The sequence below is a fragment of the Falco biarmicus genome, chromosome 5, assembly GCF_023638135.1.
Source record: "Falco biarmicus isolate bFalBia1 chromosome 5, bFalBia1.pri, whole genome shotgun sequence".
Taxonomy (NCBI): domain Eukaryota; kingdom Metazoa; phylum Chordata; class Aves; order Falconiformes; family Falconidae; genus Falco; species Falco biarmicus.
In genome coordinates, this window is record NC_079292.1 from 23,318,582 (window position 1) to 23,333,603 (window position 15,022).

Below are 15,022 nucleotides of genomic sequence, written 5' to 3' on the forward strand. Positions count from 1 at the left end.
ACCAGTAGTTACAGCATGCAAGCCAAGTTCCCTTTTCCAAAGTTGCCTGGGCTGCAGTGCTGTCAATGGTTTAAGTTAACAAGCTGCACTTAAACCAGGGTGAGTGAGATGTCATCACACACCCAGCTCAGCCAGCCCTGCTACTGGAGTGCTAACCTGGGGGCCAGAAGGTCCCTGGCCCACTGCTCTAAATCCAGCAGATCCCAGGCACAGCTTCCATAAACCAAGCGTTGTTCTGTCAGGAAAACAAGAGAATGATCTCTTTTCTGGACCGCAGTCACTCTCCCGTCTTTGTTACAAAATGTCTTTGACAGGGAAATTATGACATTTATGCAGAAAGAGCATGTGTTTGCACTGGAAATGTCATCACCAGGTCTAAGATAATGTCATTTGGATAAGAGGGGGTTATTTACATTAGCTGGAATGTTGCCAGCCAAGTAAGGCAGACAAGTAGGTACAAAGCCAGCCTGCAGACTGTTCCCTTTGGAGTATTTTCCTATTGCACCCATGTTTATGAGATATGCACAGAGTACAGAATTGCTGTGGACTCTTTCAACATCTAGCCAACTGAGTATTTGACCCCTGTATTTTAGAAGATGTAGTGACACTGAAATTTTTAGGTACCTGAGGCTACAATAAGGACAGTAAAAGATTTTTCTTTTCTACGTGAAACTCAGGAAAGCAGCTGATATGCACAATAACCTGTTCTGCATTATTAAAGGCTTATTGGTAAAGGTTTGATCTACAGCCCAACCCTTCTGGGTTGGGCAGCCCAGGGCAAAAGAGGCCTTTGATGTAGTTTGGTGAAGTTTTCTAACAAAACAGATTACCAGCAAAAGCATTATTTTGCTAGTGAAAGTGTGCCTCAGGACTTTGCCTATATAAGAAAAAGTGATTTAAAAAAACCACCCACCCACCCACCCAACAACACACACTAAGCTACTTCTCACCAATCATCTGAAAAATGACAAGCAGAAACAGGAGTCCTGTGTTAGACTTTCTCTAGAAGGAGATGAAAGCCTTCCCCTTCTCACGGCTGTTTGCTCCTTCTGCTGTAACTTACTGCTCTTCACAGGGAAGATAATATAAACCTCATTTATTTCATTTTTTTTCCTTGCATGTTTTTTGTTTTCCTTTTAGCTGAGATTATTTTTCTAATCCAATATCTCCCAGATAAATAGGCACACCAGCTCTGGGAACTGGGGAATAGCTCTGGGTTTGGGGAGCCTGAGGAAGGACAGGAGCCCCTTCACTTACTGCTGTTACATAAATCATCACATGAAACATAGTCTGCATGTCTGACACTGGTGCTTACAGGCTGCAGTACTACGAGATGAGTTTTCCTTGGGTGAGATAATTTTCCCTCCCAGGTGGTTATCACTAGTGGGTAATAAATCCAATGATGTTTCTAAGTGACCTTTTAAAACAAGGACCACTTAATTATCTATGGGACACTGATTTAGAGTAAATCTATACAACCTGTACAGTTTTTTCAAAATCCCAGATGTTAAAGAGGCTCTTAAATGGCATTAGAATTAAAAATAAATCCTTTAATAGATTTTCAGATTACTTATATGAGGCCCTGCAGGGATAAAAGCACCTCGAGGAGAAACTATGTCAATGCAGCAGTGGTCAGCTTGGCACACAAACACACCCTGAAGATGAGAACGAAAGCCATGCTGCATACCCTCAAGGGGGTGTTCCCAAGCCCGGCCACAGCAAGGTCCTGGAGACCCTCTGAGGAGCACACCAGCAAGGTTACTTCAAAGGATCCTGGCTGGAGGAAGAGTAGCTCCAAGGGGAAAAGTAGAGAGATTCATTGTAGGGAAGAGGGAGGCAAGGAAAGAAATGTGCCTCTGGTTCTGGCTTTCCAAAGGCAGATCTATGCAATTAATAATAGCAATGAGACAGCAGCGGGTGGGAGTCAATGCTACAGTATTGGCACTGGCCTTGCTGGAGACCACTGACATGCAAAAGAGATTGGAGTAAGCAAGCATCTGAAGAAAATTTTGGTGATGTGGTCCAGTAGCTTCTCCTGAAACTAGACCCATTGCTATTGCTGTTTCATTACTACTAAGAACTTATTGCTGACACTAGTTCCTGTAATTCACGTGCTCAGGTGACTTAACCCAGGAGCAGCATCTGTCTTCTTAAGAAGACCCTGCCTTTAGCTGATTGCACCCTGAGGCCCCAGGAGAGCCAGGGACTTACACAAACTCCAGAATGTGGGGTCCCCTTCAGGTCATCCCACCTGTGAACACCAGCAGCGAGATTTCTGCACCTCGATATGGCTTTCTGCCTGGTTTAGGTCCATCTCTATGACAGAGACAAGGAAAGGTTGCTGTGCTCTTGGACACCCAGTATTTACCAGGCAAAGGCAATAGAGCAGTGGGCTCCACAGCTCACTGGTGACCTGGTGCCAGGACAGGCTGGACTACCCAAGTAAGGGTGCTGAGCCCAGGTGGCCTCTCTCCCACCTTTCCACAGTCAGCTACAGATGTAGCTGCCCCATTAACAGGTTAAGCAGGACTATAAGGAGCAACTTGCTAGTGACTTTCAGTTGGGGGGGGGGGAGGTGGGCAGGGAAGGATCTAAAAATGTACTTGTGCCTGGCAGGATTGCTCTGCAGAACTAATCCTTTGCATTTCTTTTACATCTTCCATCTGTGATTTCATGGTTAATTGACTTATCCATGCAAGGTTCCTCTGAGGCATAGATTATCTCCACTTTCCGAGTGATAAAGTCGAGTGCGTAGGGTTTGTGACGAAACTTGCCCTAAAACCCTCAGGGGATTACAAGGCAGAGGACAGAGCAGACCTGGGTCCCAGCTCTGCACAGCCAAGGTGGGCTCCCTTTTCCCTTGGACACACACAAGTTGCCACACTCCACATGGGTAAGGGCCATCATGTGCTGCACCCAGTAGACTGCAGCATTCCCTGAGATGTTCAGCAAGGATGTGCTGGGTCTGGCCAGGGCATGAAGCGTGGAGCTGCTCTTGTCCCACACGTGTGAGCCCTGAGGCACAAGTCAGGCCAGTGCTCATGGAGAAATGCCACAGCCACCATCATGCGGTTGGCTTTTATTTTCAGTCACCCCAGCATCAATAACCACACCACAGCACTGGCTGTATTGATCACACTGATGCTTTGAAGGTCAATGTTTGTAACAGCCCTGGCTACAGCTCTTCGGGGGGTAGCAAAGCTCAGTCTTCCAGTTCTAAGGCTAAACTTCATCCCCTGGAAGCTATGGGAGACTTTTACCTGTTACTGGATAGAGGGAGGCACATGATACGTGCTTGGGGTTCCGTCTGCATAACCTCTGTAAGGGCATAGAAGACAAGCATCAGCCTCCCTTAAATCAATATGAGACAAATCCCATGCTACAGATTTCCTTTTTTAACAAAACTGAATCCTTCCCTAGACCTTCCATTGTGTGTTTGAAGAATAATGCTTGCTTTTAAATTGTTTTTAATAGGCAAAGTAAGGTAAAGAGGGAAGGATAGTTAAGCAGTGGTGATGATGTCACAAACGTAGTAGCAGACAAAAAGCCTGTGAGGAAAGACTTAGAAAAATGGGGTGTCCAGCAGTCATTACATCCAGGTGATGTTGAGATTTTGGTATAAAGTGAATTAGCTCATTAACTTGTTGACTACTGACCATTACCTTTGCAAATACGCACAACAGGCAGATTTCAGGCAGCTGGTACAATTTGCACCCGTCTCCTCAAACCACAATTCCTGGCCTTTGCCCCATATTGAAGATCATCTACCAATATTTTAAAAAGTTTGGCTCTACCAGCACAGTGACTGCCTTTCTTACTGCATTGAAAATAACTCAAATGGGTAATCACGATGTGAGGACAACAATCAGACACCTTAATGAAGTGTTGTCATCCTTATTTCTGCCAGGTGTGTGGCACAGGAAACACAATAAATGTATTTCTGTTAGGCAGCTAGGAACATGTTACTTTATCCTAGCACCAGTCAAGGGAATTGGGCCTTCGGAGTGCCAATTCACTCCACTTAGTATAAAGAAATTGTAATGAACCATCTGAGCTGGAGCCAGCCGCACCATGGACATTTGAAGTTAGCTGAGGTGAATCGCACCTCTGAAGGCTGACCTGGCTCAGTGAGTTGTGTTGTTGTTTCCAGATTAAGAAAGGCTGAGGTCCCTGAATTTTACCAGCATCTAATAGTGGCATGAATTCCAGCATCAAATATTAATTCAGATAAGGCTTTGATGCAAGTGGGGATTGTTGCTTAGGCTGAAAACAGGCTGATATGTATTCATTATATGTAGAAGCTCTCCTGTGCCTTGCTGGGGATGCCGTACTGGCATCATTATTTTACATCTTTATTGACATTTTGGGAGATGGATAAATGTCCCATTAGCCCAGTAAAGATGGAGAAATGAGGCAGCGGGGAGACCTAGGAACAGAAATATTCTTAGAATATCTATATGACTGCAGTTCGTGCAGTTAGAAGAGCACCTGAAAGGGGCTAGCACCTCCGCAGACAGTGAAAGCCCCGGCCCCAAAGAGCTGAATCCAGGTGGTGAAAGGGTTTGAGAGGACCAAGAGTTTAAATGAGCTGAATGAGCTCAGAAAAGTAGAAGAGCAAGAAAGCAAAATGAGATCTCCGACCTCTGAGTGGCTTTAGCTCTCATTTGTTTTCCAGCACCAATGAAACCTTGCTCAGAGACCGTCACAGCTGGGACATGTGGTGGCCAGTATCTGGCTGACCAAAGGGCATCACCAGGGAGGCTTGGAGCTCACAGACAACAACCACCCAAGTAGGGGCTCAGAGGCAGCTGCTGAAACAGGCACATATGCATAGCTAGAAATATCCATTACAGGGTAAGGCAGAAACATGTTGCTGTCATCAGATGAATACAGCTTTTATTGGGAGAGCAACAGGGTCCCCAGTTGAGCTGAAAGGGGAGAGGTGTCTGTCCCCTACACCAGTAGGTAAATCTAACAGAGATAGCAACAACTCTGAATTTACAAACATTTCATGGGTGCTAGGGAGTGGAATTCATTAGAGGGTGAACAAACCAGGACAAAAAATATGTGAAATGAAAAAATGTAGGATCATCATGGAGAAAAAAAGGTATTGCTTGTTTCCCTGGGTCTTGTTTTCAGGCATCTCATCACATTCTGTGAGACAACCTGTCTCCATCAAATAAGGGGCGTGCAGGAGCTACCTTGGACTGTCATCCAGGTGAACCCCCTGCCTACAGGCTTTTTTCATGCAGAATTATCTTCTGAGATCTGGGAAGCTGCAGAATTTTCCCCCAGCCTTCACCCTCAGAGGGGAAAAAACTGCACAGACATTTTGGAGAAGAGATGGTCTCTGGTTGATCTTCTCATTTGGGGTTCTGATTTGCTTCAAAACTAACCCAACCTTTAAAAGAAGATTAAAGAATTTCAGCATGAAATAGTATTTCACAGGACTGCTTTTGGGCAACCCCAGATGATGATGATGACGATTATTATTATTATTGTTGCTGTTGTTGTTGTTAATATTATTATTAATATTATTATTAATATCATTATTTACTTTGCCAACACCTTTCCCCCCAGCCCCATCCCTGTCTTCTATTTCTGCTATATCCCAGACAAGCACTTCTGTTCATTCCATCCCCGTCTCTTCTTCCCCAGGCCAAAATGACTACAGCCCAGTATTTGCACAGTTGTAATGACACTACAATTCAGAGAAATGACTATTTCTCACTTACTGCCTTGTCTGCCATGTGAGAGCTGGGCATCCTCTCTCAAGACACATAAGAATGTGTCTATAGAGCATCAAGTGCATTTACGAGCATTTGCAGAGTATCTGGGAGTCACCTTGCATCAGAGGTTGTGTTTTTACAGACATAAAGTGGCTATAATCAGGTTTCTAACTGAGAGCATAATTGCAGTGTTTTAGCAGAGTTGTAGCTTTGGGAAACAGTGTTTAATTTGACAGAGATATTAACAGGGATGGCAGTGGAGCCCTTTACATTGGAAAAGCAGCTTCTGTTATTCTGTTCTGTTGATTTGTTCTTGCAAACCAAACACACTCAGTGTTTGCTGCTTTCTACACTGTAGTGAACATCGTGCCCTGTTTGAATGGTTACTGAAGGGGATGAATAAATCATGTATCTGACTGTTGAAAATGCATACATAGACCTAATGCTCTAGTAAAAGGTTTTGTATGTGTTTTGACTGTTAACATCCAGAACAGCAAAAATACCTAGCAGTGAAAGGAAGATAGAGCCCCAGTTAGTGTTTGGAGAAGGAAGCCCCATTGTATTTCCAGCACATATTTTGCCAGAAGACAGAGCAGGATGCTCAGCCCCATGGTCGCACCCACTGGGAGCCAGGGACAGCCAGAGGTCATTTTCTCTGCTGGGGCAGAGACCCTGGGCAACAGTTATCATTTTGAGCCTGGAAGCCTCATCTCTACAGCTCCCATTTTTCATCTATAGATCCTCAAAACATCTATATATCCTCCTGGTGAGCCAGGATGGAGGTGAGGAGAAACAAGGTGGTCAGAGCCTTGCCCAGGTCACCAAGCCAGAGCCTGGTTCTGGGGACCCCACTGAGCTGAATGACCCCTTCTTCAAACACAGCGGTCCCCATCTCTGCTGGGGTGGTTTATTTGCATGGTTGAGAGGCAGATTTTCCTTCCTTAACTACCACACTGACTTAGCAGGAATCATGATAATAATGGCTGAGATCATTGATGTGTCAGAGATAAATGCCGTTCTGTTGTTGGAGGAGGATGGACAGACCCTGATGGCCGTGCCAAGTGGGGCAGGACACTAAACTGGTTTGTTGTAAGTCAGTCTCTCTCTCAGCCTTGTACAGAGACCGACGATCTTCAAATATGACTTTTTTATGTTTGCCTTCCAAGTCTAGAAGGCAGCTAAATCAATCTTATTAATACCTTGAGACTTTAATATTCATCATACTGCTTTACTTTTGTGGAAAAAAGCATAACTGTTCTGGAAAAAGCAGGTCATTAGAGCCTTAAAGATGATCTCCTGAAAAGTAACTGGTGTTTCCGGCCCCCTCACTAGAATTGGTGCTATATAAGGGTAAGTTGGCAAATGATTTTGACAACATTTACTCATGCAAACGCTGCATCAGTGGAACAGCTTGCAAAAAGCATGCGTCTGCCCCTTGTTTACTTCCCCAGAGGCAAACAAGTCCCTCTCTCTCTCTGAAGCCACAGGGCAAATCTCAAAGGACAGCACCAGCAATCTTGGAGAGGAAAACCTTTATCCATTTTGAAAATACACCCTACAACCAGCAACAAATAAACACAGCTCCAGTTTCTCATTGCTGCCAAAGCAACACACCCAGTACAGCACTGTTCCTCCCTTTGCATCACCGACAAAGCTGCCAGCTGAATTGCGCCTGTATCCTTGGTGTCTTGGAGTGGTACCAAGCAGGAAAGACACAGATAAGCTTTCAGAAACCCAGCATCTTTTGCAAGGCTCCTAGGCTCAAAAAAGACCCGTGTGCCTTGTCATGAGTTAGTAAAAAGAGCACATTTCACTCTAAAAATCATGGATGAGAATCTGGCTTTTCTGAGAACAAAGCTTTATATATGCCAGGAGATTACTTCAGAACAAGATCTGAAATATCCCATTTTTTTAACCCTGTTTATAACTTGATCTATAGCTGCAAAGGGGACTGGAGAGGTGGTGCCATCCCAGAAAGGATGCCCTCAGCCATCAGCACAACCTGAAATCTGTGCTTTGCCACATCCTACTGACACCTCTTGGAGAAAGGAGTCCCCAGCCAGGCAGCACTATGAGCTGCACCCACACAGGTGGGCACCCATGCCCCTTGCTGCCACAGCCAGTGCAGGTCTTGTTTCCCTTTGCCATCCTCAAAAAAAATCAGCTTGCTTATCACCAGGAAGGGCTCAGTCTGCCTGCACAGCCCTGGCAGTGGTGAGTGGGACTTAACTGCCATGCCCAGCACCTTGGCCTTTTGCTAAAGTGCATCGTATAAAAAAGGCACATAAAAATATTCATAATTTGGGTTTCTGGATGATTTTACTCCCTTTTTTCACCATTCTTTCTTTAGGGAAAAAAGAGAGAAGAAAGGAATTTCAGGACATTTTCAGGTTGTGTTTTTCCTGAATGAATGAAAAAAGTTATCATAGAATCATAGAATGGTTTGGGTTGGAAAGGATCTTAAAGACCATGTAGTTCCACCCCCCTGCCACGGGTAGGGACATCTTCCACCAGCCCAGGTTGCTCCCAGCCCCATCCAACCTGGCCTTGAGCACCCCCAGGGATGGGGCACCCACAGCTGCTCTGGGCAGCCTCTGCCAGTGCCTCACCACCCTCACAGTAAAGAATTTCTTCCCAGTATCCAATCTAAATCTCCCCTCTTTCAGGTTAAAGCCATTCCCCCTTGTCCTGTCGCTGCAGGCCCCTGTAAAACGTCCCTCCCCAGCTTTCTTGCCGGCCCCTTTAGGTACTGGGAGCTGCTCCAAGGTCTCCCCGGAGCCTTCTCTGCTCCAGGCTGAACCACCCCAGCTCTCCCAGCCTGGCCTCACGGCAGAGGGGCTCCAGCCCTCTGAGCATCTCCACGGCCTCCTCTGGGCTCACCCCAACAGGTCCGTGTCCTTTTGACGTTGGGGACCCCAGAGCTGGACGCAGCGCTGCAGGGGGGTCTCACAAGAACTGAGCAGAGGGCAGAATCCCCTCCCTCGCCCTGCTGCCCACGCTGCTGGTGATGCAGCCCAGGGCACAGTTGGCTTTCTGGGCTGCAAACACACATTGCTGGGCCATGTTGCCAACACCCACAAGTCCTTCTCCTCAGGGCTGCTGTCAACACATTCTTTGCCCAGCCTGTGTTTGTTGGGATTGCCCCGACCCACATGCAGGACCTTGCACTTGGCCTTCTTGAACTTTGTGAGACTCACACAGTTTTATTTTATCTTTTTCCACAATGCAGAGAAGTAATTTTTGAAAGCAGCTATTTTTAATCAAAAAAAAAAAAAAAAAGAAAGAAAGAAAGAACCTGATAGGGGCTGATTCTTGTAAGGCATAAGCAAATTTTACCCATTTTTAGATGACCCATGAAGAATTCTCCTTTGTTGTCGTGTCTGTAGACTTCTAGTAAAAGTCACAACCTAAACACGGCAGAATCAGGCAGGGAAACTGGATCCTGCAAATATCCCAGTACCCTCCTCAACCCCATGACCTGCTGCAGGCAGAAGTCTTGATTTGCAAATGTTACTTTTGTGAGGGCTGTGTGCTGGTTTTGACTTCTATTCACAGAAAAGAAATGAAAAGCAGGGGAAACCTGGTGAAGCAGTAACGAGAGAAGCACAGTAGCAGTAATATTCATACCATTTGGAGGCAAGTGTTGTGCTTATGGAAGGCATGCAACAAAAATAAAAAATGCGAGCATGAAAGGCGCTCCAAGTGTTAAATATTCATTAGTATTTCCCGCGCCGTCTGTTCTAAATATAAGACACATTACAGCGCAGCCCCGGTATGTGACTGGGATGTTTTCCCCTCCTTTATATGATGCCATACCCATTCGAATGGCGGGATGTCACCATGGCAACACCACGATGCTACCTTTTGTTTGCTGGATGAAATGACCAGTTACGAAGTTGGCCAGCAGCGCATGTATAGGGCTGCAGCAGTGCCTATTGTCCTGGCCACCAGCAGGCCTGGGGGGTGGCAGGCAGGAGGTGATGGCAGCTCTTTGCAATGGAGACGGTGTCTAAATCCAAACTGCTTTCACTTTACAGGACTAGTACAGGCAGCACAGATCGACTCTGTGTTGGGGTCCCCACTGGAAAGGTTAGGAAGGGTTTCAGTTTACAGAAGTTTTATCCTGGCTTGGAGACATCCACAGCAGGTGAACAAAGAGGAAAGCTGCAGGTTCAAATATATACCACGGAGTGGCTGTTTCTTGGACCCTCAGCCAATAGCCTAACAGTGAATATCAGGTGCTTCTTTTGGTCATTTTCATCACTACTAGGTACCTGGGGCAAGATTCAGAGTCAGACAGCTGAATTCAGCCATTTATGTCTACTTGGCTAAATGTCAGCAGGTATCCTTGCTTTCTTTCTGTTTCATGGAGGTTTGTCAATGCAGTCAGCAGAGCCTAGAAAGAGATTCAGCTCCAAGGTTGAATCCAAGTAGGACCTACCTGGCTCCAGGTAGACATCTGCCTTGGTCTGCTGTCTAGATTAGAGCAGATGTTTAGATTATGACAATATAAGGGTATTTCAAGGTATCTATCTCACTCCCATGATTAGTTAAGGACTCAAGAGTAATTATATTCCCAGCTTCAACACTTCTAGGATGAGGTAGTTTCAATCCAGGGCAGGATGAACCTCTGCAACATGTGTGTGAACCAGAGAAGTGGGTCCCCTCTTCTGCAGATGGAGAAGCTGAGATATGCTGGGTGTAACTGGCCAGGCTCTGAGTCAAATGCTGCTCCCCTCCCCAGAAAGAGAATGATAAAGCAAGTGTTCACATGCTTCTTTTGCCTCAGTAGTACCTTTGATCTGAAAATTGCGGGAGTGGAGGCTGTCAAACAAGTCTGCGGTAATTTAAGCATTGCCACGCGCTGCAGCCCAGGGGAGGAAGGAAGCGTCAGACCATGGCACATGCTATCACTGCACAGCTTTCCTGGCTACAGCAACTTAAAATTTCATTTTAGAGGATAAGCTTCTCTGGCTCCCACAGTTGTAAAGTTATTTATTGCTCTGAATGTGAAAAGGGTTTGCAAACAGGTTGGATGCATGCAGAGGGTGGTTGTCCTGCTCCTGTAGCACTCAAAGGACAGGTTGTCAGCTGCGTACACTAAAGCAGAGTGTCTAAGCAGATACTAGCAGAGCTTACATCCTACCTGGTGCCTGGAGATCAAGAGGAGGGTGACATATGATGCATGAATCCCATCCATCCACTGCCACTCCAGCTCTTACATTTGCTGGAAACTGCCATCCTCATCACCTTCCAGGAAGCCATGCTGGAATTGGCCCAGGCAGAGCCAGCTGGGTTTCCTGGCCCCACTGGTGAAGGTGGATGTGGACAGACCTTGCTGGCACACACCACTTCAACTGCTTCAACTGTGGCCCACACTAATGCCACGCAGGGGCTCATAACCTGCCCAGGGGCCCAGAGCATAGAGCATCCTCCGGGATGCAGCTGTGGGTCACAGCCCGGATGGGCAGGCTCACAGCCAACTCACAGCCATGGCCATGGGTGCTGCTCAAACAGCACTGTCCTCTTTCCTGTTCCTGCTCATCCTGCTGAGCTGGGCTCTGCTCTGACTCACGCAGTATCAGCACAATTCCCCAATCCATTCAGATCAGAAAGGCTTTGAGTGCTTCTGAACCAGAAAGGCCTCGGCTTGCTTTTCTGGTCCCAGACTGAATTACTGCCTTGGCCTTTAGGAAAACTACCTTTTTTTTTTGCTTGTAAACAAAGATAACACAGGAAACCTCATGAGGCACTGCAGTTTAGCCTAGTTCAAAGCAGACCTGAGCTCTGAAGGAGAACTGGGTGTTCGTACGCTACCATGTGTATACAATCCACATTATTGTATGGCATTAGAGTTTGACCATGTGGGCTGAGATCTCAAAAATTCCCAAATGCTCTTCTCTCTTTAGGTTCTTCTTGAGACTTTGGAGAGTCAAATTCCCCTGATGATTTGGAGATGATATTTCACAGATGCACAGACTTGTAAGCTTCACATTAGAGTCTGACACAACATTGTACAGCAGAAAAATCACATGGTTGTGTTTTACTGGAGCCTGCAATTCCTGCTGCCATTTATTCAAAGTGTTATTAAAGTCCAATAGCAAAACATATTTATATACATCCAGCAAAAAATAGATGAGCCTGCCAGTGTCGTACAGTGTCTCTTTAGCTCTGCAAAACTTATCTCTGCCTTCAGTATGATATGATCAGACTCAGTCACATTTAATAAGGAGCTGAGTTTGGCTGAGAACAGTTAATTATCTTTGAAATTAATATTAAACACTATAGGGGGCACCTCTCCTCCCTGTTTTTGCCTCATAAAGAATAATAAGAAAAATTCCCTAAACCTTCAAGATCTACAGGGTCGAAAGGACTGGGGGAGAGAGAGAGGAAAAGGGATGTGTGGGGTGAAACACCCTCATCTGTGTCACTGCCTGGGTGCACTTCTGCTGGGGCTTGCCAGGGCAGGGGTCATGTCTGACACCTCTGGCTTCATCCCAGGGTTTGTGCTCTGTGTGCTCATATACCACCATGAAGATATTCCCCTGCATCCTCCACCTCAGTGTAGCTCCCAGGAGCCTGCGTTGAGCAGGAAGGAGGCATGTGGGCAGAGATGGTCTCTGGCTTGAGCAGCCAAAGCATGAACCCGCAGCAAGAGGAGAGGTTTATGGAGGGATGAGGAGCCACAGAGGACCCTAGGACAAGGTTCTGCTTGGCTTTGGACACAGGACAAATAACTTCAGGAAGGAGCCTGTATCTCTTGTTGGCCTTGGAGGAGCCTCGGTGGCTGGCTCAGACCAGAAGACAGAGTATTAGATGGAAAAAGCTAAATGAGGCAAATTCCTGTGGTCATCCAGGAAACGTGGCAATGTCAGGAGTTTAAGTGGAACCCAGATCAGTGCCTTAATCAGATGGGTGACTGTCCCTGAGCTTGTAGCTTTGGGGCCTCAGAGAAGAGCTGATGTTGAAGGGCATAAAAATTTCCACCTGTGGTAAGCTCCAGCCAGCTTGACAGTGATTTTCTAACACTGAAAATTAAGTTCTGGTGGTGTAGCAGGGTTTTTAATTTCATTTTTGGAAATAAATGAGGTATTGGCATGTGGAAGGTTATCCCCTGGGCTGGGGAAGGGGAGCCTTATTTGTGTCTGCATTAGGAAGCAGGGTGGCCCTGGAGGGGGCTGACCTTTGGAGCAGCAGTGGGCAGCAGGTGCTCATTTGGTGGTGTTTCCCATCAAATTGGGTTTTACTTTGGACTGGTCTGGTCTGGCCCTGTGGACCAAACACTGGTGTGTTTGCAGGTCCGAAGCTCATTTTCCAGTTGGATTTTTCTCCAAAAGAGATTCAGTCCCAGCATCATTCCGCGATGCGGAAGTGGGAGCAGTTAGGGCATTTTCCACAAAGGCACGCTCTGACCTGAATTAAAATGCTAACAGAAAAGCATTAGGTGAGTATCTTTTGCTGACCAACTTTGCAGGACTATATTCCTTTTGTTTCACTCTCCTTTCCTTTTTTTTCTCTTCTTCAATTCCCAGCTGACAACTGACAGGAACTCCCTTTCAGCGTGGGTTTGGTCACTCGCTGACAGCAAACGCGCCCAGCAGAAAATGCTCCAACTGCTGGCGTTTCCGAGCGGGGAAAGCCGCTTGGGCTGAATCTTGGGATCAGGATTACATCCCTTTAAGTCAGTCTCAGGGAATCCGCAATCTTTCCACGGCAACGAAGTTTTCTTGGTGCTTTCCTAGCAGCACAGAGAGCCGACAAGCATCAGCCCTGCACGGGGATGTTACCAGATTAGACCCAGCGGCACAATAGGCAGGGAAAAGTCCCACACTTTCCCATCACTGCTGCCGACTGGATCCCCACAGCTGGGCTGGGATCGCTTGTCCTGTGCTGAATGCATTACGTAAGGCAGGGATCGTTTGTCAGCCGCGATGGTACACACATAGCTGCAGGCAGATTATGCAGAGAGAGAGAGAGAGGAGGGAGAGGGAGGAAGGTCTCTCCAGGAACGGTGCTCCACGCAACTGAGGATTGCAAGTTGGCAGGTTGGCGGCTGGCCGAGCTTCCGTGAGGGTGTCGCTGGCGGTCCCTGACATGCTCTTGTTCGTGTGGGATGCTTGAGACAGGGACGAGAGACTAAGTTGGGGGACGAGGACTGGCATGAGGATCGGACCAAAATGGAAGGGCTTCTGTCTCCGATGAGAACGAAGGTAGGGGAAGATGTTAATGTCTTTTGAAGCTGCTTTTACCCGAGGAGGGGAAGGGGAGGTGCAGGGCTAGCTCTATGAATAGGGGGCTTGCCGAGCTTTTGTCTCTTTTCTTTTCTCTTTTTTTTTTTGTCTTTTTTTTTTATTTATTATTTCTTTCTTCTTTCTGACAACTATGCTCATGAATGTAACTCGGCAGAGGAGCAACAGCAGTCGCCTCAAAGAGAGGACTAACCCATCACTGTTCCTCGACAGAGATGACCTTTGTAAATGAGTTTTGCCTTTTGGAGTAGACAGCCATATTTCTGTTTGAATTTCCAGTCGGAGGCTCTCATTGTGTCTGTGTGTCTGTGCGTGCTCCCCAGGGAGCCGCTCAGGGAAAGCGTACCTGCGGCGTGGGGAAGGATGCTGCTGGCGGGCTACCCCAGTACAGTATTTTCAGCAGCAAGGGATGCACGGACAAGCAAAGAAGGTGATTTTGTGCCCAAATACTCTGCCAGGGTGGGAGACCTCTTGGTGTGGATCCAGACCAGAAAGCTGTAAAAGTGAGTGTTCAGACCTAAGGGATTGCTGCACTTCTCTGCTGCCTTCTCAAGCTTCCAACTCTCTTTAAAGGCTTGCCATTAATCCTCGTTATTAAAGAAACTTGGATTCCAGCAGGGAACAGCCAGAGACAAATACAGGGACGGTTTAGTTTGAAAATCTCCTTCCATGCTATTATTTCTGCATGGTCCTGGGGGATAGACTGAATCCTGACTGAGTCACTGTCTCAATCCCATGTGGTAACTGCCTTGGGTAAATCTTTCTGATTTCGGTCCATCACTGCATGCAATTCAACCCTGTTGTATTGTATCTCAAGACTGGAAGAACTGGAATTCAATGACAGCTCTTGCAGGCAACAGAGTATCTTCGTGCATCTTAAATGTAAGCAGTTTTGAAGGTGTAGTCAGACCAGAGCTGTTTCATATAAATGCCAGACTAGAAAAAATACTGAGAAATACTCTGGTCCAGCTCCTGTGCTGAGGCAGATCAGCTAGTCTTGGTCTCCTCAATCACTTCACTGTCACCCACTATCTTAAATTAAAG

General features: G+C 46.6%; 1 protein-coding gene across 3 annotated transcripts in view; it reads left to right on the forward strand.

Annotated features, from left to right (window-relative positions):
- The window catches only part of FRMD4A (FERM domain containing 4A), a 386,216-nt gene that overhangs the window by 79,073 nt on the left and 292,121 nt on the right, over positions 1-15,022 (forward strand). Inside the window, exon 1 of one of the 3 annotated variants that reach the window (XM_056339187.1) lies at positions 13,713-13,939. The exons of the other annotated variants lie outside the window; for them this stretch is intronic. Within the exon in view, the coding sequence (XP_056195162.1) occupies positions 13,907-13,939 (33 nt within the window). The 5' untranslated portion in view covers positions 13,713-13,906. Of the gene's footprint in view, positions 1-13,712; positions 13,940-15,022 lie in introns of those variants that run through there. 3 annotated transcript variants of the gene reach the window in all.